The 26216-nt window shown below is 45.6% G+C and overlaps 2 protein-coding genes across 3 annotated transcripts in view; one reads left to right on the top strand and one right to left on the bottom strand.

The window, feature by feature from the left end:
* The window catches only part of LYPD3 (LY6/PLAUR domain containing 3), a 133637-nt gene extending 111943 nt beyond the window's left edge, over positions 1-21694 (bottom strand). The window contains exons 1-2 of one of the 2 annotated variants that reach the window (XM_068241965.1): positions 21488-21694; positions 19476-19577 (exon numbers count right to left, since the gene is read on the bottom strand). Coding sequence is in view for 1 of the 2 variants with exons in the window: in XM_068241964.1 (XP_068098065.1) it covers positions 21488-21530 (43 nt within the window). In the remaining variant the exon portion in view is untranslated. The remainder of the gene's footprint in view (positions 1-19475; positions 19578-21487) is intronic. The other variant, XM_068241964.1, reaches the window with a different exon arrangement.
* Positions 7399-26216, top strand: part of LOC137521981 (phospholipase A2 inhibitor and Ly6/PLAUR domain-containing protein-like) — a 30476-nt gene continuing 11658 nt past the window's right edge. The window contains exons 1-3 of the mRNA XM_068241966.1: positions 7399-7484; positions 17145-17267; positions 19454-19600. Of these exons, the coding sequence (XP_068098067.1) occupies positions 7433-7484; positions 17145-17267; positions 19454-19600 (322 nt within the window). The 5' untranslated portion in view covers positions 7399-7432. The remainder of the gene's footprint in view (positions 7485-17144; positions 17268-19453; positions 19601-26216) is intronic.

Below are 26216 nucleotides of genomic sequence, written 5' to 3'. Positions count from 1 at the left end.
GCGCGGTCTCCGCGTGTTACGCACAACAGAGACAAGCACGCCTAACTAACCAAAGACAGACAAACACGAAACAGAGAACGCGAGCGCTTGCTTAACGGTTACCTCACCGAGCCTACAGCAAGCGCTCGAATCAGACAAAACAGACACACGAAAACAGGGACAAGCGAGAGATAGGATCCATAGCACTAGCAAAAAGTGGCTAGCGCGATCCAGGTACAGAGTAGCAGAACAGAAGGATCCCCAGCGCTAGCGAAAAGTAGCTAGCGCGATCCCAGGAGACAGAGTAGCAGAACAGAAGGATCCCCAGCGCTAGCGAAAAGTGGCTAGTGCGATCCCAGAAGACAGAACAGAAGGATCCCCAGCGCTAGCGAAAAGTAGCTAGCGTGATCCCAGGAGACAGAACAGAAGGATCCCCAGCGCAAGCGAAAAGTAGCTAGCGCGATCCCAGGAGACAGAACAGAAGGATCCCCAGCACTAGCGCTAGGGCGAGTGCGATCCAAACACACGGCAGACAGAACAGATGAGGTAGGCAGAAACAACCGCTGTTCCAACCTACACTCCAGACTCAATCAGAAGGATCCACAGCCGCTAACGCTAGGGCTTGTGCGATCCAAACACAAGACAGACGGAACAGGCAAAACAGATATTACAACCTGACTGGGCTAGAAGGGGAGCCTAAAGCAACCCCAGGAATTAACTATACTAGATAGCAATGGCTGACACTCCAGCAGTGTCCATCAGGAACAGACCATGGAAGGGAAATGTCCAGCAAAGCATTCTGGGAGCAGAATGCTTTTATAGTGGCAGTCATCAAAAGAAGGCAGGAAAAGGATTTGCATGACTAATGTATGCAAATCCCTCAGCAACACAAGCTGCACAACTGACAGAAGGTCTCCTTTCCAGAGTCCTGCAGCAAGCAAACCTAAACAATGGTCAAAAGGCTGCCTGCCTGCGCAGGCAGCTGAGCGGATTCTCACAGTACCCCTCCTCCTAGGGTCGAATTCCAGACGACCCTCAAAACTGATATCTCCAAACCACTTTAACAGAAGACTCATGAAGGTCGGGCCAGCCCGACAAGGTCCAATTCCAGAGTCAGTCCACCCGAAACCGACCTCATGGGAAACAGAAGCCACCGAAACATGCCCGTCAGCACTACAAGTCTCAGCGTAACACCCATCAGGACTGTGAACGCCAGAGAAGAAGCCATCGACACCCTCCAGACAATACCCACCACCTTCCAAGGAGCGTCCGAAAATACCAAACTTGCCACAATACCTGTTCGAAGTGTCCCTTACAACACAAAAGCCACCGTTGATCTTATCCAGGGTACCAAGCAAAATCTCTCCCGGAATCTCCCAGAACCTTTTGAAGCTCCACAGAGATCCCAAGAGGGTAGAACAATCACCAGGCTCACATGGAGAATTACCAAGAACCCCCATGGAACCAATGACAATTCCGGATTCAGAATTACGAGGACACCCATCAAGATCAAGACTTTCAGGGACCACTTCTGGGCATGCAAGCAGGCAGGCCATATCAGAGCATGTCTCCACCGAGGAAGCATCTGAGTATGCTGGTAACCGAGGCACACTTGGGCTTTCTGGGTCACAGAGCACACTGGGGTACACCAGCACAGGAGAAACCTCAGGACATGTCGGGGAACTGCCAACCTCAGAGTCCGATACGAGAAAACCAAAACCAGGACCGGGCATAAGTTCATCACGAGTAGGGGCCACAGGCACTGGTCTTTCAAAAGAAGACTCGGACTCAAATTCAGAAATTTCTGTGACTGCAATATCATCATTGACTACACAGGCGTGAAGCTCCATCAGAGCTGAAAAGGTAGCCAGCAAGGCAGCAATGCCTACTGAAGTGGGCAACACCTCAGAAGGACTTGGGGGGCAGGAGATGTCTCCTACAAGTTCTGCACCCCTTGGGAGGAACTCGGAGATCTCCAGGAGGTCAGACAGGACCTCAGGAACATCCTTTTTCAAGTCTCCTAAGCAGGATTCTGAACTATCCATGTTACAGGGCAAAGCTTGAACTTTATTTTGTGAACCGGGCAGATGTCCCAGGGAAGGTTCCACCATAAACTGAGACTGAGTTTCATCATCAGGACAGGGGTACACAAAAATATCTAGTGAAACTAACTCTGGTTTTCTGAGTTTCGTTTCACTGTAGGGAAATTCCTCCATAGCAGTCAAACCAGACTGCAATTCCAAAATAGCAGAGAAACAGGTAACAATGGTTGCAATACCTAGACGAGCCTCTAGGGACACTGCAGGAGATTTTAAACAAGGTAATATTGACTCATCCAGATTACTGGGTGGAGAGTCAGTACTTACTTCAGAATCAGACTCGCAAATGTCAATGCGAGTGGACATAATGTCTTTATTCATGATACAGGGCAGGCTCAGAGACATCTTCTCTGGACAGAGCAAAGGTGCTTCAGTATCAGGTTCACAAAACCAAAGTGCTGTCTCATTCTTAGACTCGGCTAACGATGTCGAATCCGAGGAGACAGAACGCAAAATTTGCGAATCCACAATCGCTTTAGGTTGCGAAACCGAACACTCCAAAGACAGGGATTCTGAGGTCTCCAGGCTGGATTGCTGGATCTCAGAAATGCCAGCTGACAATGTACCTTTACAAACGTCACCTGAATGACGTACACGTAATTCATTCAGAATCATTTTCCACATACAAATCAGCGGACTCACAAAGTCAAATTCACACCCCTTTTTTTCTCTTAAGGCGGAAGCATAACTTATACATGCTCTCAAGACAGATTCACTTCTGGTAATGTAGTACTCACAAAACGACTCTAAATCATTCTCCAATTTATACGCCAACGCTTCGAGCTGATTTTTCTGGAACGGGGGCTCCCATTCACACCTGACTAGGTCTGAGCATTCATACTGAACCATGTTAGGGGAAGTTGTGACAACAACATGAGGAATCATATTAATTTTACTCTTGAAACTGCATAGTTTGGGAATTTTCCCCATAGCAAGATCATAGATGGAGGATCTTAAAGTAGTACTGAGAGAAGAAGATCTGTTTTTACATGACAAGGGATCACACAAATCATTGACAAAACTGACACACTCACGCCGATCACAATCGGCAGGAACATCTGAGAAACCGGCATCAGATCGCACAGATTTAACCTCTAAACAAACGGGAGAAACTCCATCAGAATTCACGCAGGTGTCCACAGTCGAGGCACACCCATTCATTTCAGGTCGCACAGTGTCCAAAATCACTTGCTTTACCCCAGAAAGACAGGAATAATCATGTGACAATGGTGTCTCTTTATTGGAAATAATTGGTTGGTGTGTGTGCAATTCGTCCAAAATAGTCTGCCACACATAAATCACCAGATCCACATCACACTCATCACATTCATCAGAATCGATCAAAAGGTACATAGAGTCGAGACAATCATTCAGGTCATCCGCGCTCTTTGCGATATAAAAATCGCAAAAGGCTTTCCAATCGAAATCAAACTCTTCCAACAAGGCCCCAATCTCCCATGAGGCAAATGGCGGTTCAAACAACCCAGTATCTAGGTAATCTCCATATGGGTTGGGGTCAGGAACGAGGACAGACTTTTTAACTGCTTTAATGTAGTGTGCGATCCTACCTATAATAGGATCCACATATGCCTTTGCCTCAGGCAATGACATCTGAACAAAATCGAAGGTTCCCTCTGCCCTGGGAATTTTGGTTTGGCTGGACATTCTGTAACGATTGTGGAATCGTCTCTGTGGTCAGCGCACCAGACGTGCGCTGACGCGGCGGATTTCCTCCACAAGCGTATTATTGCGGACACCCAGGCTAGGTGCTATGCACCCGCAGAGGGCAATTCCCACCGGCAGATGGCGCTGTGGAGTGCAGGCGAACACAGCCGCTGCACAGCCACAGATGCCAAATGGGAATTGTACAGATCCGGGACAAGGTACAATCAGGCAGGGCTGGATAGCCCACAGGGAACAGAGCAAAAGGACAGAACCAATGTGTGCTCACCAAATTAGTCGCCACCCAGCGACGGCAAACACACAACGGCGGAAACGAAGTAGGAAACGCAATCGCAAGAATGGCGATTGCCAATAGCGACACAAGACTGAGCAGGACAGAGCACAGGGGTAGCAAAGGCACAGCAAATCATACAAAGAGAAAGATAAAGAAAATAACAAATGCTAGCTGAACGCGAACACCGCACTCATTCGCAACAGTGCACGCGTTCGTGCGCGGTCTCCGCGTGTTACGCACAACAGAGACAAGCACGCCTAACTAACCAAAGACAGACAAACACGAAACAGAGAACGCAAGCGCTTGCTTAACGGTTACCTCACCGAGCCTACAGCAAGCGTTTCGAATCAGACAAAACAGACACACGAAAACAGGGACAAGCGAAAGATAGGATCCACAGCACTAGCGAAAAGTGGCTAGCGCGATCCAGGTACAGAGTAGCAGAACAGAAGGATCCCCAGCGCTAGCGAAAAGTAGCTAGCGCGATCCCAGGAGACAGAGTAGCAGAACAGAAGGATCCCCAGCGCTAGCAAAAAGTGGCTAGTGCGATCCCAGAAGACACAACAGAAGGATCCCCAGCGCTAGCGAAAAGTAGCTAGCGTGATCCCAGGAGACAGAACAGAAGGATCCCCAGCGCTAGCGAAAAGTAGCTAGCGCGATCCCAGGAGACAGAACAGAAGGATCCCCAGCACTAGCGCTAGGGCGAGTGCGATCCAAACACACGGCAGACAGAACAGATGAGGTAGGCAGAAACAACCGCTGTTCCAACCTACACTCCAGACTCAATCAGAAGGATCCACAGCCGCTAACGCTAGGGCTTGTGCGATCCAAACACAAGACAGACGGAACAGGAAAAACAGATATTACAACCTGACTGGGCTAGAAGGGGAGCCTTAAGCAACCCCAGGAATTAACTATACTAGATAGCAATGGCTGACACTCCAGCAGTGTCCATCAGGAACAGACCATGGAAGGGAAATGTCCAGCAAAGCATTCTGGGAGCAGAATGCTTTTATAGTGGCAGTCATCAAAAGAAGGCAGGAAAAGGATTTGCATGACTAATGTATGCAAATCCCTCAGCAACACAAGCTGCACAACTGACAGAAGGTCTCCTTTCCAGAGTCCTGCAGCAAGCAAACCTAAACAATGGTCAAAAGGCTGCCTGCCTGCGCAGGCAGCTGAGCGGATTCTCACATGACCCTTGTGAGATGGGCAATATCACAGGCCCCCTAGTGGCTGGACAGATAAGTGCCTTCCAAGGTATTTCAACCCACAGACTGTCCAGTCTCTTGGACACAATCGATAAGCTGAAACAGCTGGAATTTGGCCACAGACAGGCTAGAAGGGAGCTTGCGAGCTACAGTAACACAAACTACACACTATTTTGGGGTACAAGGCTCCCACCACCTCTGTAAAGGACAGAGGACCTAATCTCACTGATTCTAAGACCTGCAAATAAAAAAATGGTTAAAACTCCCTAATCTGACTATAATGAATAGTACTTCTTAGTAGCGTCTCTTCGGAAAGCTAAGATTTGTTCTGCGTGGCTGAATAGTAGGTGTAACTGAGAAATAAGTGACTTTAGAAGTCTTTTATTTATAAATGCAATATAAAAAATTAATATATACAGAAAATCATTAAAAATTACAATTAAAGAGAACAGTAACCAAGTGTAAAATAAAAAGGAAAGGAAATAAATGAATACTTAAAGAAAACCTGAACTGAAAATGAAAACTCAAAATAAACATATACAGGTCATACTTACCTCCTGCGGAGTCTACTCATAAATCTATGTCTCCTCTCCTGTGTCCCATTTGGCCACTGTGATCAATGAAATTCTCCATCCTCCATTTTGAAAATGGCCATTACCACATAACAGCTTCCTGGTCAGCACACTGTTAAACTGTAACATCACCCACTTGAGCCATAGGGAAACATGGACATTACCTGACCAATCAGTTGTCCTCTCAGCTATAACTGACAGCAACTGATATATTTCAGTTCTGACAAAATGTTGTCAGAACTGGAAGGGATCATTGTTAGAAGAGAATGATGAGCTTCTGAGAGGAACTGATGGCAAGGTAACTATGTAATGTTCATTTGAAGTTTCCTTATGTGTAAATCATTTTACTCAGTTCAGGTTCCCTTTAAGTTCAGATGAAATATGTCCCTTTGTGGAAGCAAGTTAAAGTCCTTTGTTCCAGATTGAAAAAAACAGGGAAACCAGCGTCAAGGTCCTCCAGCTGGTTCCGGTCAGATGGAAAATGGGAGAACCCCTCCTCCCTGCATGCAGCTTGGTTTTATTGAAGCTAGTTTTGGGGTGGGACCAAGCCTGCCCCCTCCGGGTAACAAACCAATCACAGTCCATTTCCCCGGAGGGAGATTTTAGGTTTAAACTGTAGAACGCTGTAATTCAAAAACAATAAATACCATATTTGTGCTGATGACAGATTTATACACAGTGGATCTAGGGAATCACACAAAGATCAAGAATCACTAGTCTAGCCCAATTAGTTGCACCAAAATTAATATCTCAGCTTTGGAAAGAGCTATGAACTTCCACGACATCTTAGAACGTGTGCAATTTCATCTGCGCTTGAATGGATTATTACTGTAGAGATAGTCAGTGGCATTCTGCTACAATCTTACCAAAAAATAGGTATATTCTAATATGTGTTGCCCACACTAGGAAGTCATGCGGTGGCCAGTGCCAAGCGGTCTGCGAGACTGTAGTTTCTGAATAGGCCCTCTGTTGTGGGTTTCCCGACGTATCCCTTTTTAGGAGGCCATGTGTGTGTTGGTCTTTCCCAGGTAACTGTAACGAGGTTAATTACCCTGTCAGAGTTGTTACAGATACATGTGAAAAGCTCAATCTGGGTTAAACAACTTGAATAGCCAGGGTTCAAAGGAAGACCCCAAGCCATCTGCACTCCGCTATACCTACACATCCAATTTGTATCATATCGGTAATCACAATCAGTGCAGAAAACCGATTGTGATTGTGTTCTTCACGGCTCTTCCATGACAGGCCCTAAAGGTGTAAACATGGGGGGGGGGGCATGAAAGTTTTTCTAGGGACCCCATGAACTATCACAAACTATCACGCCAAACCAAAACATACTGTATGTACAAAAACAGTAAGAACTGATCCTAACCTTATAATAAATAAATGATAATAACCTAATAATAGATCTAGATAAACATCACTAGACTCTTTGGTTTGCATGTGGGTTGAAGATGCAGATTCCTCTTCTTCATTAAGTCATTTATCTGATGTGACAAGATAATCTCTTGATTAACCTACTTGCTTGGCAGAAGATAAATAGGAGTTCCACTGATAGAGACGTACATTGTGAAGTCCTGTCTCGTTGCCAACATCACCTGGATCCATCCAGCAATGAAGGGGGTACTGGCATCTCTACTGATAGTGCTCATGGTCTCCACCACAGGTGAGGTCTCCATTTCCGGCTTTCATTGAATATTTTGGGGAAGGGGCGTTCAAAATTGAGGAGGAGGACAATATTTATGCTCAACACAACAGAGACTGTCCTGGTTGGAGTTCTGTATGTTCTTTCTGTGCTTGGGTGGGTTTCCTTTGGGGCTTTCAGACTCCTCCCACAACTACAAGGGTTAAAGGACATCTAAAGGGAGAGGGCTATGGTGGCTTCCATGTTTATTTCAGTCTTGAAAATGGTCTGGCTGTCCTGCTGTTCCTCTGTCTCTAAACTTTTAAATAGAGATGCTCATTCAGATTTCGCCGAATTGAAATTTCCGATCGTAAATCCGAATTTCCGATCGTAAATCGGAAAACGGAACTTGGAAATCGGATTTCTGCAGAAATACTGCAATACTGCAATTCGGTAATTTTAGCCCAATCACTCAAAATGAATGGACCAATCAGAGACTGCAGAAACAACTCGGAAGTATTTGGCCAATCAGAGAATGCAAAAAATGACAAAAAAACCCTGTTACTCGGAAATCAGAAATCCGAACTTGGAAATCGGATTTCTGTAGAAATACAGCATTACCACAACTCGGTAATTGTAGTAGCCCACTCACAGAACTCAGAAGCATTCAACCAATCAGAGAATGCAGAGTCAACTCGGAGGTATCTGACCAAACAGAGAATGCAAAAAAAGATCCAAAAAAATACTACTAGGAAATCGAAAACCGATCAGAAATCCGTGGAATTGGTAATCAGCATTCAACAACAGCAAACTGCGCCTGCCCGTTCTATACAAGACTTAAACCTCTATGCATCAAAACAGAGTGTTCGCCACCACAGTTCCATGTAAATGACAGTTTATAGATGAATGGCAGAGCTCCTCTTGAAGGGATTAAATCTGTAAAGAATCAAGCATACTCCACATAGTGCATTACTGCAAGATTATGCCATAAAAATCAAAACACCCCGAGTGGTCAGTGATGCAAATGTGATTCACACCGTGTGTAAGTACACCAGACTCTCCCACAATAGTGGCAGCTCACCAGATCAAAGCCACCTCAGATCCAGGTGGGTCTAGCATTCAATATCACCAAAGAACCAGGCAACGTCAGCTCCTCTTGCACAGTATTCAAAATAGATTCAATCCAGTGTACATGTAAAACAAGATCATAAAACCACTCATAGCGTAACCTTAAAAGTAACAGTATTCAGCCCTGCGCCATCCAGCGCACTTACGTAATCCTCAATGACAAGAGCGCCTATAGAGCTATTCAGCCCAGCTGTTTTGTCCCCTCCGGTGGCGTCGGCGTCCCGTTCATCCACGCAGCAGTCCCCGCTCGTTCACTAGTAACTTTCCGACCGGCCAGCATTCTCTTCCACATCCAGTGACGTCAGACGCACCTGGCTCCGCCCTACACGTTTCGTTCGTGCGGACTCATCCGGTCGAAAAGTTACTAGTGAACGAGCGGGGACTGCTGCGTGGATGAACGGGACGCCGATGCCACCGGAGGGGACAAAACAGCTGGGCTGAATAGCTCTATAGGCGCTCTTGTCATTGAGGATTACGTAAGTGCGCTGGATGGTGCAGGGCTGAATACTGTTACTTTTAAGGTTACGCTATGAGCGGTTTTATGATCTTGTTTTACATGTACACTGGATTGAATCTATTTTGAATACTGTGCAAGAGGAGCTGACGTTGCCTGGTTCTTTGGTGATATTGAATGCTAGACCCACCTGGATCTGAGGTGGCTTTGATCTGGTGAGCTGCCACTATTGTGGGAGTCTGGTGGACTTACACACGGTGTGAATCACATTTGCATCACTGACCACTCGGGGTGTTTTGATTTTTATGGCATAATCTTGCAGTAATGCACTATGTGGAGTATGTTTGATTCTTTACAGATTTAATCTTTTCAAGAGGAGCTCTGCCATTCATTTATAAACTGGTAATCAGCATTGGCAGAAATCGGAATTTGTGTGGAATCGGAAACTGACATTTCCGACCATCCCTACTTTTAAATAAGTGCTTTAACCAAGGAATGAGCTTCATTCTGATCAGTAGCTGATACCCCCTTTCCCACGAGAAATCTTTACCTTCTATAATAGATCATCAGGGGGGTCTGTGTGGCTGAGATTGTGGTGAAACCCCTCCCACTGGGCGATGTCATGAACAAGGTCCTGAAAGTTAACTGTCTGTGAACCTTGTTGCATTATGGGTAATAATGGCTTTTACCAACTGCCAAACAAGCAGTATCTCCCTCTGTGCATAGAACTCTCAGTAAGGGCTGGTGGACACCAAGGGCTGGATTCACTAAACTGTGATAACTCAAATATCACACCTTATCAAAGATATCACACCGTATCAGAGTTATAACACCTTATCAAAGATATCACACCTTATCAAAGATATCACACCTTATCAGAGATATCACACCTTACCAAAGATATCACACCTTATCTAAGACATCACGCCTTATCTAAGACATCACACCTTATCAAAGATATCCCACCTTATCAAAGATATCACACCTTATCAAAGTTATGACACCCTATCAAAGTTAACACGCCTTATCAGAGTAGCATAGCGAGCACTAGGAACCCGCAGGGGCTCAGGGCAGGATGAGTGTCATTGCCAGTTAGCAGGCATAAGTTCGTAACGCTCGCTGTGCTACTCTGATAAGGTGCGATAACTTTGATAAGGTGTGATATCTTTGATACGGAGTGATATTTGAGTTATCACGGTTAAGTGAATCAAGCCTCAAGAGCGGTTCTCAGCGTTTTTTAAAAACACATGCACTTGGAAAAGCACTTGGCTAATGTACGTATTTCAATCAGATGGTGCACACCACAGCGATTCATTTTTTCCCCAAACGCAGACTCCTGTCCTGCAGCATTTTTGCTGATTTCTGCGGCGTGGAAAGTGGAAAACCGCTATGAAAAGCTGTTCAGTTAGGCCCGGTTCACATTAGCGGTCGTCGTCCGGAATCGCCGTGCCGGAGCCGGACCGCATGCAGAACGGACGGAACGGACGCACGGCATAGCAATGGAAGCCTATGCGTCCGTTCACATGCGTCCGTTCACATGCGTCCGTTTCATCCGGACCGGATCTGGACTCCGGCATAAGACCCAACATGCGCTATTTTTTGGTCCGGCTCCTCCGGCAGCCGTATCCGGAGCGGAGCCGGACTGCACCATCCGGCCAATACAAACCAATGAGAACCGGAGAGCGCACAACACACTGGCTAAAAATCCGGACGTTCTACCCCACTTCCTATGCGTATTGTAGCGGCGATTTTGGATGGGGACACATGGGCAAGCATTTTGGAGTGGAGCAGCAGTGACTTTAAACGTGCTGGAGATGTTGGCAGTATGTCGGAGGTGGAGGTGAGTGCTAAACAGCGGAGGGCCTGATTCCACAGGTCCACCTTCTGCTGACCTCCCAGACCCCAACATTTTTATTCTATTTCTACTATCTTTTGCCAAACGGATCCGGATCGCATCCTGATGAACACCTGATGCAACCTGACCGGATCCGGATTGGATCCGGATCAGAACCGTACGGATCCGGTCAGGTCATCCGGTCCGTTTGGCAGAGAACCGCAAGTGTGAACCGGCCCTAACAGCTCTACTGTAACAAAATATAAAAATCGTTACACCAAAACGCTCCCAAAAATGCTAGGCATACTAGATTCTAGGCATACTCTGCACATGCCTAGAATCACCTTAAAAACACTACAAAAAGTGTGAAGCGTTTGCTTTACACTAATGCTTTTTGATATACACTGGGCCTAACAGGATTTTTTTTTATTTTTTTTTATTTTAGGTGTCAAAACTAGTGATTGAATTTACCATATTATTTCGATTTAAGTCAACTGGGACCGGTGAAAAATTCTGATATATTTTTCTGAAAATTGAAAGTAGATAAATATTGTCAATTTCTTGATTTATAGACTCAAACAACGTTTTCAGAGTTTACGGTAGATCATATTTTTTCATAGCTGGGAAAAAATGAACATGTGTGTGTGTGTTACATTGGTCAGATGTTTCAAAGATTACAATCAGTTGAAAAAAATTGATTGTAATTCTTGAATTGAAAAAAAATATGGAAATCTATGGTGTGGCCACCTTTAGAGTAATTAATATTAGAAATTCATCTGGAAAAGCGGTTTATTGTGTAACCACTAGCGGTGTAGCTTATGAGCTATGGGCCCCAGTGCGAGATTACATTGGGCCCCCTTTACAATTGATATAGAGCAGGGAAGTAGAGCAGTCTGTTAATGATTGCCGCTATTGGAAGGCAAGCACACACAGAGAGGATCTGTCACGATCGGTGTAACACAGAGAGGATCTGATTACCGGTGATCTGCAGTATCACCGAGAATGCAGAATATACCCGATTATTGATGATCTGCAGTATCACCGATAATCAGATATATCTACTAACCTCTGGACACCATGAAGGATGAGAGTGTTTGGAGCAACAGTAATACTTTGAGGAGAGCACCCTATAGAGGGTGCTAGGCAGTACGAGATACTGCACAGAAGTACGTTCCTTCCGTTAGCCTAGACTCTCCCGGGGGAGGAGCTAGGCTGAGAGTAGGAAGGACAGAGTGTGAGTGACACTAATGAGGATGTCACTAACAGGTCTGGGAACTGCCTCTAACAGTAAGGCCAGTTCTCGAGGTCGGGCAAGCCAGGTCGTTAACACACAGACAGATAAGGTACAGATTCAGGAGACAGATACGGAATCCAATGGACAGGCAGAGTTTGGCAACGGAATATCAGAATAGCGAGGTACAGAATCAGGAGGCAGATACAGAGTCCAGGAACGAGCAGAGTTTGGCAACAGGATATCAGAATAGCAAGGTACAGAATCAGAGATCAGAGGAATGGTCAGGCAGGCAGAAGGTCATAACAAATAATACAATACAATATTCCTAAGCTAAGGTGTGAGCTCCGTGATCATCAACACCTTTGGAAACTGGTCTAGAACACAGATACTGACAAGGTCTGAGTGCTACCACGTAGTGATCGCAATGACAGACACCAGAGAAATGACCAGCACCCAGTATATATACTATAGCACTCTCCAGCGCCACCCCTAATTGCTGGACCAATCAGGACTGGTGAAAATGTCAGCTGACCAGCTTGGTCAGCTGACTCTCCTCTGGCTGTCATATAAGCTTTGCCTCTTAGCGCGCGCGCGTCCTTCTGAACCTGTGTGGACTATCAGTCCCAGCCACACCAGACATGTTTTGCAATGTATCTGCTGACTCAGGCGCGGGACCCGCCGCGCTGCTCTCCAAGCAAGCGGCGGCCTCCCCGCGTCCAACCACACTGTCATTAACATTGTCGTGCGCGCAATCTGCCGCATTAAACGCGGACTCCACCGCTCTGCCCATGCGGCATGCGGCGGTTTCTCCGCATTGTGCCGCCATGTTGGATGCGGAAACAGCCGCCTCACTCTGAGTACTTGCGGCGGCTTTTCCGCGTTTCCTCACAGGATCATTACCAGCATGACAGCAATGAAGAGCTAATACAGGGGTTGAAGGAGGGCCTCTGGTGAAAATTATGCAAAGATAACATATTACATTCTAAAACATTGTAATGTTTTTTGAAAAATATATATTCATTTTGAATGTAACCACTTCTGCATCACAGGTTATTTCTCCTTAAAAAGTAGAGAAATTTTTACTTGTCATGCTCCTCCCATTGATTAGCCAGTATATTTGTCACTACTTATCATACCAAGATGTCCTATACATTGTTTTTTTTTTCACCACAGATTAGGCTTTCTTTGGGTGGTACTTTTTGCTAAGAATTATTTTATTTTATATGCATTTTAAAGGGAACAAGAAGGAAAACAGGAAAACAAATATTATTTAGTTTTCAGCTATTATAGTTTTAAAATAAAATGTGCTACTACACATATAAAACCCACACATGTATTTGCCCATTTGTCCCAATTATTACAACATTTAAATTGAGTCCCTAGTACAATGTGTAGTGACAATATTTTATTTGTAAATTAAGGTGTATTTTTTTCAGTTTTGTGTTTCCTTATACTATTTCAATAATTAAAAGCCTTTATTTGCAAAAATAACGAGAATATACCCTCATGATATACATAAACACATTAAAAAAGCTGAGTCCCTAAGGTAACTATTTATGTACTGTTTTAAAAAAAAGCTGCCACTTTGTTTTGTTTTTTTTTTAATTTTTTTTTGTTTTCTTTTATAGGTATTTTATGGTGGTAACTGTGTTTGTGTGTGTGTGTGTGTGTGGGGGGGGGGGGGGGGGGGGGGAGGGGATGTGTTAATAAATAAGTGGTCATTTATTTATTTTTTTTATTTATATAAAAGCAGACCTGAACTGACTTCCTTTTTGTTGTAAAAGATATGCAACAGCATAATAACCTTAAACGAAAAACAGTTCTTTGTTACAGCTGATACAAATCCTGCAATAAATCTGCAGTGTGTCTACCTTGTGTTTACAAATTAGCTGCTCTGCCCTGGCAGAGATGATTCCTGAGCTGACACAGCTGAGAGATCAAATTACAGTGGTGATTAGGCACATATGAGGGGGAATTAGAAAGGCTAAACTCTCTAAATACATACTGGGTGCTTTTCTTTATGTTTCCCTTCTGTCCTGTGCAAAGTTCAGGTCCACTTTACTGTAATGTAGTGTCTTTTTATGTTTTGGCCACTAGATGTCACCACATTTTATTCCTGTGTACTAAACATTACACAGAAAGTAATGTGCATGTGTTTGTGTTTACTTTCATTTTGTAAATGACCACCGGCTTCTCGCATATCTCTGCAGGCACTTTGATTGGCTTTGAGAACACATGTTCCCATTCACTGATCACTACCATGTGGTGCGCCGTAAGTAAATAGAAAGATACGTGTATCTACGCCCCCTGTTTGTTAAGTGAAGTACACAGGGGCATACATACACTGTCCAGTGGCTGGGAACCAGTTAATACCAGCAGCATGTTTTAAAAAAATGTGTTTCACTGTGAAGTTTGCCCTCCAAGTTTATAAGCCAGTGGCTACTTCTCGAGTCTGACACACCGGGGTGTAAGCAATAAACTGCGCTGAGCAGAATGATGTCAGTAAAGTCTTATCACGCATTGAGTAGAGCAGAATACAAAACATACAATGCATTACACTCTACACATCATGCGGAAGACTTTACACACACATTTCTGCTTAATGCAGCTTAGTGCATACACGCCAATGATCTGAAAAGAGGAGTGAAAATCTCTTGCATAACAAAAACTGGTCTCAGCCCACCAAAGTGATAGTCCCTTTAACTACTTCTTGTTTCAGGGGAATCTGGAAAAAAGGGCGCGAGATATAGACAAAATTATACGTTTTTATCTAAAACAATATTTTTCATTTCTATATTATAACCGAAAATCAAGTGCTAAATATGTTGAATTAACGGTAATAAAATGGCAAAATACCGTCTATAACAAAAAACAATATTTACACTGGTATTAAGCATAGTGATACAATTGTAGATATTACATGTATTTTACTGCAACTTTACCTAACTGTAGGCTCACACAGATCTCTCCCTATCCCTAACCCCTATGACCCCCCCCCCCCCCCCCCCCCCGTGGTAATAAGCATAGTTTAATAAATTGTATATATTGCAAATATTGTACTGGAACTATACCTAACCCTACTCTCACAAAGAACCCTCCCTGTACCTATCCCTAACCCCTATACTCCCCAGGTGTTGCCTAACCCTAACCACCCCCCTGGTGGGACCGAACCCTAACCACTCCCCTGGTGGGACCGAACCCTAACCACCCACCGGGTTTTGCCTGACCCTAACCACCCCCCTGGAGATACCTAAACCTAACCATCCCCCTGGTGGTACCTAAACCTAACCATCCCCATGGTGGTGCCTAACCCTAACCATCCCCACTGCACAAACACCCTTACACTCATAGAAACGATAATATATTTGATACTGTAAACTACTTCACTACAAATAACATGAATAGAATAATTTATACATTAGAATAAATAGCCTTACAATCATGTACACATTAAACATATTATGAATTATAAAAGTTATATATTTGTAATAGAATAAATAGCCTTAAAATCACGTACGCATTAAACATATTATAAATAGAAAAAGTTACCGGTATATAGTTATAATAGAATAAACAGCCTTGCAGTCACGTACACATTAAAAATCTTAAAATAACGGTAATATTAAAAGCGATATATTAATAAGATAATAAATCTGAAAACTATAATTTACGTATTATAATTCTGAAAACAAGGTTAATACCAAAAGCGATATATTTGTAATACAATAAGCTTGAAAACGATGTTTAATTTTTATACATTAAACATTATACTTATGAAAACAAATTTTAAAACGATAAAATAAGTGAAAATGAAATTTTACTTATTACACTCCTGAAAGCGAAATTTAACCAGTTTACACCCAAGTGGTTTTTACCCTAACGAACCAGAGCAATTTTCACCTGTCAGTGCTCCTCCCTTTAATTGCTTAATAACTTTATTACTACTTGTCACAACAAAATGATCTAAACCCCGTTGTTTTTCGCCACCAATTAGGCTTTCTGTTGGTAGTAAATTTTGCTAAGAATTTTTTTATTCTAAATGCGTAAGAACGGGAAAAATAAGAAAATAATGGAAAAAAATAAATGCGTGCACAGACACGTCCCGATTGCCTATCCACCATTACTGTCTGAAGTATGTGCACACTGGGAGATGTTGCTTGCTTGGCAGTTGGAAAAAGCTGTTATTTCCCACAATGCAATGAGGTTCACAGACAGCAAACTGTCAGTTCTGTAAGCAGGGACACACACACACACACACACACATACACACACACACACACACACACACACACACTCTCACACGCACCACATACACACACACACACACACTCGCACACACACACACTCGCACACACACACACACACACACACACACACACACACACACACACACACACACACACACACACACACACACACACACACACACACACACACACACACACACACACACTCGCACACACACACACACACACACACACACGCACTCGCACACACACACACACACACCACACACACACACACACACATACATACACACACACACACACACACACACACGCACTCGCACACACACACACACACCACACACACACACACACACACACACACACACACACACACATCACACACACACATCACACACACACACACACACACACACAGACACCACACACACAGCTATGACAGCCGATCGCCATAATTGGCTGGCTGGGGGGAGGGAGGGAAGAAATTTAAAGAAACAAGTTTTTTTTTAAAAAAAACAAACAAACAATAATATTTATTATAAAAAAAATAAACACGGGGGGAGCAATCAGACCCCACCAACAGAGAGCTCTGTTGGTGGGGGAAAAAGGGGAGGGAATCACTTGTGTGCTGTGTTGAGCTTGGCCTTAAAGCTGCAGTGGCCAATTTCACTAAAAATGCCCTGGTCACTAGGGGGGTTTAGCACTGCAGTCCTCAAGTGGTTAAATAAAAAACGTAGAGAGAGTGTCACCTTGCTTTATTGACAATGAGCATTGTTTGGTAACCGCCTTATTATCTGTTTTCCAGGGGAATGTCTTGTCTGTCAGCAGTGTGCCAATTACACCGGAAGCGACTGTTCCAGCTACACGTCTCAGACCTGCGACAAAACCGTCACCCAGTGCGTCTCCCTCCTCATGGTCCAAAAACTGGGTAATGCAGCCAAGTCATAGTAAATTATCGGTTTGGATTATTCAGTTCCAATGAGTGAATGAGATGTCAAGGCATTTTACAAGTACATGTAATTCACTTACTGCAGTTAGATTACTAGGCTTACGCAGGTGTCAACTGTTTAAAGTAAACCTCAGTAGTGATTTAGTGAACATCACATTTCCTGAACATGAACATGAATTCACCACTAATGTTTATGAACCGGCTGTTCGCAGCGGGCTCCATAGACTTAAATGGCAGGCGAACGGTCACCGATTTTAGCGGAAAGCCCCTGAATTCAGATTTCCGATTGGAAATTTCAATTCTGCGAAATCCGAATGAGCATCCCGACCTTACACACTCCAATGAGTTCTGGGTCACCATGAGCTTGCTGGTTAGTCTGTCCCTCTCGGTGTTACAAGCCCTACTGCATAGAGCCAAATAAATACATGCCATGCACTGATGAGGATCAAACAATCCGAAACAGTCTGTATGCATGGTGGATTATTATTAGGCTAGGGATGATTGGAATGCCAATTTCCGATTCCGCGGTAAATCCGCATTCCGTCATGTACCAATTACCGATTCCGCTTTCCGCTACCAATTTCCGCATTCCAATGCGGAATTTCCGCCGGAAATCGTGGAAATTCCGCCCGACTTTAACATCGATTTTCTCAAAAACTATAAGGTCTTTTTGAAAACTTTTTTTTGCATCTTGTTCAGAAGATTCTGTTTACTAAACCCTGAAAATTTGGTGTTTCTAGGACTTACAGGGACTTTGCTTTTAACCGCTAAAGTCGGCGGATTTTTACTGTAATGTAAAATGCAGAAAACAGGCAGATGCAGATTTTCTGCATTTTACATTACAGTAAAAATCCGCCGACTTTAGCGGTTAATAGCAAATCCCCCCTAAGTCCTAGACTCACCAAATTTCAGGGTATATTAAACAGAATCTTCTGAACAAGATGCAAAAAAAAGTTTTCAAAAAGACCTTATAGTTTTTGAGAAAATTTATGTTAAAGTCGGGGTGGAATTTCCGCGATTTCCAGGGCAAATTTCCGCGATTTCCGACAGAAATCCGCCTACGGCACTTGCATTACCGATTTCTGAATTCCGATGCGGAAATTGCATTTCCAGGGAATCCGAATGAGCATCCCTAATTATTATGGCTCTGTACAAATTAACAAGCTGACACATCATTGCATTCCAGCGGTTCTGGAGGTGTGCTTAGCTTCTAAGGGTACAATGGTTAATTTGCATATATTCAGCAGTGATGCACTGGGAGACATCTCAAGGTCACTCCAACCTGAATTATCGCAAATTATTTCTGTTTTAAGAAAGCAAACTTTTGTCAAACTGCAGTATAGTAAAACAACCACAAGATGTCACTGTGTGTAAAATGTGATGATCTTTATCAGATTGTTATTTCCTGTATTCTCTATGTTCCTCTCTGTTCTAAGTATGGTGCAATTCCTGATGGAGGTTTTATCCCTGCACGTGTTCTAACCTGTTATACTCAATGCCAATCTGCGAGGACCAACCACTCTGCACCATTAGCTTCCCCATAGTGATTTAGGTTCCTTGATGTCCTCCAAGTTCCCTCCGTCCTGTGGCTGTAAAGTCCATGACCTGACAAGGCACATGAGCTATCCCACCTGCAAGCCTTCTCGATGGTGCTCCCGTACTTGGGAGCGCCCTGCGCAGTTACACATTTTTACTACTTGTGCATGCGCAGAATGCTCCTGGCAAAGGGAGCGTGATTGAGGAGGCATGCGTCCGAGACTGCCCATGTGCTTGAGTCTGCGGTGCCTGCCGGTGACGTGAGATTCTTATTTCCTCCATTCTGTCTGCTTGCTACTCTGTACCTCATTATCCCTCCCCCCTTATCACTGCCAGCCACTGACTCTGGGCCCCCTTTGCCTATGGGCCCTAAAGAAGTTGCTATGGCTGCTATGGTAATCCCTAAAACTGTTGTGCAGTGCAATGCGCACAGTGTGAACAAGGTTTAAGACTAAACTCTACTAATGTATAAAACGGCTTTGAACCAATTTGTTTCCCACAATAAAGAAGGAATAACTAACTGTATTGTAACATTATTACTTTTGAAAAACAAATATGGCAACTTAAGATCTGTTATATATTGATTGTAGATTTTACATTATATTTACTGATTGTTCGTTTTTCATTAGAAAACAAGACCCTCTATCAAACCTGGAAGTCTTGTGCTGATGACCCACTGATGTGTTACTCCACGTACAACATGTCCTCAGGGGTGTACATATACAGCAAGGCCGAGTGCTGCGAGGGGGACCTCTGCAATTCAGAACCAATACAACGTGAGTCAGCCGTAATGATGTCTCATAAGGTACCCTTACACTACATCGATTTCCCGATATACAGCAGACTCGATCACTGTGATTGAATCTGCTGTGAAATCTTTAACGCAAATGTTGATCGATCAACCAATTTCCATTCAGAATCGATCGATTCAGTCGATCTTTCCAGGTGGAAAATTTAGCTCGTTCGCCAGCGGGTTGGTAGTGCGTCATTAGCGGCGTTTGATTTGGCGATGACCGAAGCAGCAGTACATTACCTGTCCCCCGGGACGAATCCCAGGTCCATGCTGTCCCTTTCATCGGCTGGCCTTCTTCTCCTTCTCCTCTTCACTTCCTGTCCTGTCCTGTGAGAAGGTGAAGGTCAAACAGTAGTGCACCCTCTACTGTTTGAACTTCCGCTTGTCACAGGATGGGACAGGAAGTGAAGAGGAGACTGAGGAGGACGCTGGAAGAAGGAACAGCATGGATGCAGGGACTCGCGACGGCAGACAGATGATGTATTGCTGCTGGCCGGGGGAGCAGGGGCGGTGAGGCAGGGCGGCGAGGTAGGGCGGCAGCGGCAGTTCCACAGGTTGTGAATTGATTTCATGCTGAAATCAATTCAAAATCTGTGTGCAGTGTATGGGCAGCCAATAGATCCCTCTCTGATCAGATTCGATCAGAGAGGGATCTATCCATTGGTCGATCTGGTGGCAATCGACCAGTGTATGGCAGCCTATAGTACAGCTCCCAATGGTCCCTCTTTTGGAGGGATAGTCCCTCTTTGGGAGCCCTGTCCCCCTGTCCCTCCTTCCTCCTCATTTGTCCCTCTTTCAGGACTTTGTCCCTCTTTCTATGTAAATATATGTATTTCTCCACTAAAAATGTGTTTGACTCTAAACTTTATTCCATCCTGTAAATTGATATATTACTAATTGTAAAATGTTAATATGAAGGAAAATGAACCAGGATAGAAAGGACCAGTGTGGTTTGAATTATAAAACAACATACTATTCCTAAAAAATCTTTATAGTATGTGTGATTAGGGGTGTGCCGGGGGTGTGGTTAGTAGTGTGTCAGGGGCGTGGCTTAACCTCTTGAGGACTGCAGGGCTAAACCCCCCTAGTGACCAGGCCATTTTTAGTGAAATTGGCCACTGCAGCTTTAAGGCCAAGCTGCAGGGCCGCACAACACCGCACACAAGTGATCCCCCCCCCCTTTTCTCCCCACCAACAGAGCTCTCTGTTGGTGGGGTCTGATGGCTCCCCCCATGTTTATTTTTTTTTTATAAATATTATTGTTCGTGTTTTTAAAAAAAAAACACTGTTTCCTTAAATCCCTTCCCTCCCTCCCTCCCTCCCTCCCTCCCCACAGCCAGCCAATTACTGCGATCGGCTGTCATAGGCTTCTGCCTATGAGAGCCGATCACTCTCTTGTCCCCCAGGGGGACAGCCGTGTCACACGGCTGTCCCCAGTGCAGTGCTGCTGCTGATCGCAGCGCTGCACAGTGTAAATAGACGGCGATCACGCCGTCTAACAGTCTCCCGAGCAGCAATAGCCGCTCGGAAACTGAAGAGGGGGCGGAGCTCCGACCTCCGAGCATGATATGCGCGCGCAGCGTGCGCGCGATCTCATGCAAATTACAGCCCCAGGACTTTACGCCAATCAACGCAGAGGCGTATCTTTAGGGGTGCACATAGGGCACCTGCTATGGGCGCCCCCTTGTCACTCACCTGGGGGGGGCGCATCCCCAGTAAGCAGTTTAATAAATCACCCCTCCGGTCAATTCAGGCACGCACCTCCTTCCCATGTTGCTGGCGCACCGCCAGCGCTGTTATCTATGCCGCCCGCCCGCCTGCCTGCAGAGGTAGAGAAGAGGGAGAGGGACTGTGTGTGACTTGCGTTTACCTGCGGTCCTACCGCTGCAGTGCCCAGCATTTTTGATCGCCATAGTAACTTTGGTGACAACAGGCACTGCCTCACATCCGCGATCCCCCCTCCTGATTGGCCACCTCTGTGCCGCTGGGGATGATGGGGGTGGGAGAGGAAACAGTTCGTGGATGGAGTTGCAAGAGGTCAGATGACATGCACGCTGACTGTAAGCAGCTAGGCTGGTCGGGCTGCGGGCAGCAGAGATCACATCTTGCTGCTGGCTGGAAGCAGTGAAATAATAAAACAAGGTATTTAATAAGTTATAAGTAAGTTACCAGAAGGTAACCAGAGCCGATTCAGCATGCTCAGAGATTGCTTGTCACTGAGCGATAGACAGCACTCAGCTCACTCTGCTCACCCATTAACATTACCCCATATAACTGGTGCCATGTCCCAATCTCCACGCTCCTCTCCTCTCACTACAATCTTCACCCAGCTGACTTGAGCCGTCTATTTATTTAGCAGACAGAACGCGACAATAAGAACACGCCAGCATGAGTGAGACAAGTAAGTTACTGTAATTAACTTTCTGCAGTGCAGCAGGGGGTGGTTAATCCTGGCTGCTGGGAGACACGAATTACACATGAAAGGGAAACTTCTGATATGCAGGTATCCTCCAGACCAGCTGTGACCTGGGGTCAGCTCTCTTCCTTTCACTTCTTTTTTCTAGGCTTTCTTAACCCTTAAAGGTAATATCCAGTCTCTCTCAGTCTCCATTTTATGTGGATTTGTTGTGACACACAGCCTTCTAGGTGCTGGGATAAGCCCCAGGTAAGTTAAGGGCTATCATTGTTTTTATATAGCCTGGATATTACCTTTAAGTGATTGTTACCTATAAAACTTTACTTACCTGGGGCTTCTTTCAGCGCCTAGAAACCTGTGTGTCACAACAGCACAACAGATCCACAGAAAATGGAGACTGTATATTACAATACACAGTGAGTCAGTGAGTTTTTTTTTTCAAATTTAAAAGTGTGAATTAAAAGGAACCTAAATTTAAAAAAGAAAAAGTTTCACTTAGCTGGGGCTTCTACCAGCCCCCTGTATCAGCCCTGTGCCTGCTTTGTCACAGATTAAATCTTTCAGCCCCCCCCTGCTTAGTTTCATTCTTATTGACTGGCCAGTCGATGGCCACTGCACCTGTGCAGCCTTGGCCATGCGGGTCCTCAATCACACTCCCATGGCCAGGAGCGTCCCAGCACATGTGCAGTATGAGATTTTCACAGTGGCCATCCACATGGCTGAGTCAGCAAGAAAGTGGTAGTGAGGGAGCAGAGACTCGATCCCTGACAGTGCACGTGCGAGACAGCTGCACTGGGCTGGTAGAAGCTCCAGGTAACAAACTTTTTTTTGTTTCAATTCAGGTTCCCTTTAATTCACACATTTGAATATGAAAAAAAAACAACAACAAGGGGGACTGGGTGGGGGGGGGGCGCAATTTCAGTACTTGCCATAGGCGCTATCTTCCCTAGATACGCCTCTGAATCAACGTTGGCATCGGCGTGACGCGGTCGGGAAAAGGTTTAGTGTCCCTCTTTCTCATCTCAAAAAGTTGGGAGGTATACCTATAGAGTGAGATGAAATATCCCTCAGCACTGTCTCTCTGCTGCCCAAACCGGTTCTGTACTCAGGATGACATTAATCCCAGCATTCTCCACCACATACTGCAGGCACATTCCTCACATTCTCATTACTCCTGATGACAAGGATGGCACCAACTGCCCTACTAGCTATTTTAATACACATTAGCAGTAATTTATTTACTACGTCACATTACTTTACTTGGTATGTCCCGCCTTTTATGACTCCGCACTCTCTTGCTTACCTGCGGTCACATAACTTTGGGAGTCGGAGGCACTGAGTAAATTTGAGCCCATCATGGGCACCTTTGTAAAAAGTCTCAAAGTGGCTATGACAGCAAATTTGGGTCCCAGAGGCACCCCATAAAAATACCGTATTTTCCGCCATATAAGCTCCGGAATATAAGATGCACCAGGTTTAGAGGGCAAAAACAGGTTAATATATATATATATATATATACTAAACCTGGTGCGTCCATGTTCCAGGAGCGTCTTGTACATGTTCTACCCCAAATGGTGTCCTCCTGTGTCCCCGATGTGTTCCCTTCTGTGTCCATCTGCCCTTTATGTGTCCTCCTGTGTGCCCTTTCTGCTGCTCATGTGTGCCCTTTAGTCCCTCATGTGCAGGGATGCTCGGATGTGCCTCATCCACGAATTCGGAAATCCGCGTGGTTGCAAAAAAAAATCTGCATTCGGCCCCGCCACATGCGGATTTTCGTCCGCGTCCACGCAACCACGCGGATTTTTTCCCGTGAATGGCGTAATCACGCGCGGATTCACACCCGGAGGCGGTTTTTCTTTTAACGTTAATAACAAAGCCCCCATACATGCTACAGTCCCCCAAATAGCATGGATTATCGAGGTGATAAGGGGCAACATAACTTCAACATAAAAAATTCCCCCCCAAAAATTTTTTCTAGAGAAAATGGATGTTAAAGTGAAATCAACACTTTAAATGGGGCTATTAATTGGTAATAAGTGGTTTTAAAAAGGGATATACGCGTTAAGCAGTCAAAGAGGTGAAGGCGAGTTCCAATGGCACTTGGCGGCGAAGGTACCGCTGGAGGAGGATGAGTGGCTGACGCCAAAAAGGCTCCAGAGAGGTTTTTGTAATTTTTTTTTTGTTTTTTTTTGCAGCAATTAGCAATGACATCGCAGCAGAGTTGTCAGTGGACACGGGCAGTGTGAACGCAGAGTGCAGTGGTGGTAGCGACTGAGTCAGGAGAAGGACTATGCGGGCGGTCAGTTCAGCAGCACAGAAGGACCACGGCAACATACTGGTGATAGTAGTAGCAGCACAGCGTCATAGTGCTGGCCAAAAAATTAAATGCACCCGGCGACCCGGGCAGTGTGAACGCAGAGTGTAGTAGCGACTGAGTCAGGAGGACAAAGCGGGCGGTCAGTTCAGCAGCAGCAGCACAGTAGTAGTAGCACAGCGTCATAGTGCTGGCCAAAAAATTAAATGCACCCGGCGACCCGGGCAGTGTGAACGCAGAGTGTAGTAGCGACTGAGTCAGGAGGACAAAGCGGGCGGTCAGTTCAGCAGCAGCAGCAGCACAGTAGTAGTAGCACAGCGTCATAGTGCTGGCCAAAAAATTAAATGCACCCGGCGACCCGGGCAGTGTGCACGCAGAGTGTAGTAGCGACTGAGTCAGGAGGACAAAGCGGGCGGTCAGTTCAGCAGCAGCAGCACAGTAGTAGTAGCACAGCGTCATAGTGCTGGCCAAAAAATTAAATGCACCCGGCGACCCGGGCAGTGTGAACGCAGAGTGTAGTAGCGACTGAGTCAGGAGGACAAAGCGGGCGGTCAGTTCAGCAGCAGCAGCACAGTAGTAGTAGCACAGCGTCATAGTGCTGGCCAAAAAATTAAATGCACCCGGCGACCCGGGCAGTGTGAATGCAGAGTGTAGTAGCGACTGAGTCAGGAGGACAAAGCGGGCGGTCAGTTCAGCAGCTCAGAAGGAGGACCATGGCAACTTACTGGTAGTAGTACCATAACACCCAAAAAATTAACCAAGGTAGGCACTAGGCAGGTAGTAAATGTCTTTATAAAGGCAGGCATAGTTAACAACAGCACATGCAGCAGCCACTTCATGTCCCCCTGTGTCCGACAATAGGGGCCAGGAACTCACCTTCCACCCAAGCCTGGTTGATTTTCAGGAAGGTGAGTTTGTCCACAGAGGCGTGGGAGAGCCGAGAGCGCTTCTCTGTGACCACGCCACCGGCCGCACTAAAGCATCTCTCTGAGAGGACACTGGAAGGAGGGCAGGATAGGAGTTCCAGGGCGTACTGGGAAAGCTCGCTCCAGATGTCCAGTCTCTTGACCCAGTACTCCAAGGGGTCCACGGGGCTGTCGGTGTCATTGAGCCCGCTGGATGACCCCATATAGTCAGACACCATGGTGGTCAGTCGTTGCTTGTGCTGGTTGGTGGTGGATGCTGTGGCGGGCACCTCTGTTCTGGGCTGCTGCACTGCATACAGGCTCTTGCTTAGGCTCTTCAGGTCTCCGGGGCGCCAGTTGCTGCTGCTGCTGCTGGTGGTTGTTGTTGTGCTGCTAGTGGCAATGGCAGGCACCTCTTGCTGGCTTGGCAGAGCAGTTACAGTGGGGGTGGAAGGCTGGGGGAATGCTTCCAGTAGTCTGCGCACAAGGGCCTCCTTCAACTCCCTTGTGCGTTGCTCGGTAGTGGATGGCGTCATTAAGTCTCCCAGCTTCCCCTTCAGACCGGGATCAAGCATCAAGGTAATCCAGATGTCCTCCCTTGAACGCATCTGGATCACCCGGGGGTCCCTGCGAAGGCAGCGCAACATGTGCACAGCCATGGGAAACAAGTGGGCGCTGCCAGCAAGATCTTCCTCGTCCTCGCCATTGTCCCATAACGCATGCCTGTCCTCTTCCTGTGCCATGTCGTTGTCCTCCTCAAACCGCCATCCACGTACAACGCCTGCTGCACTCTGCTCCTCCTCCTCATTCAGGTTAGGGACCTCCAACTCTTCCACTACCTGCTGTGAGCCCTCCTCTGAGCTGGACTGTGCTGCCATCTGCTCCTGTTCTTCCAACTGCCTCAGGGCTTCATCCCCACGCTCAATTAAATTGTCCATTGCCTGCTCCAGTAGACAAACCAAGG

This window comes from Hyperolius riggenbachi, chromosome 6 (assembly GCF_040937935.1).
Source record: "Hyperolius riggenbachi isolate aHypRig1 chromosome 6, aHypRig1.pri, whole genome shotgun sequence".
Taxonomy (NCBI): domain Eukaryota; kingdom Metazoa; phylum Chordata; class Amphibia; order Anura; family Hyperoliidae; genus Hyperolius; species Hyperolius riggenbachi.
Note: the sequence above shows the minus strand (reverse complement) of the source record. Positions and strands in the feature narration are given on the sequence as shown.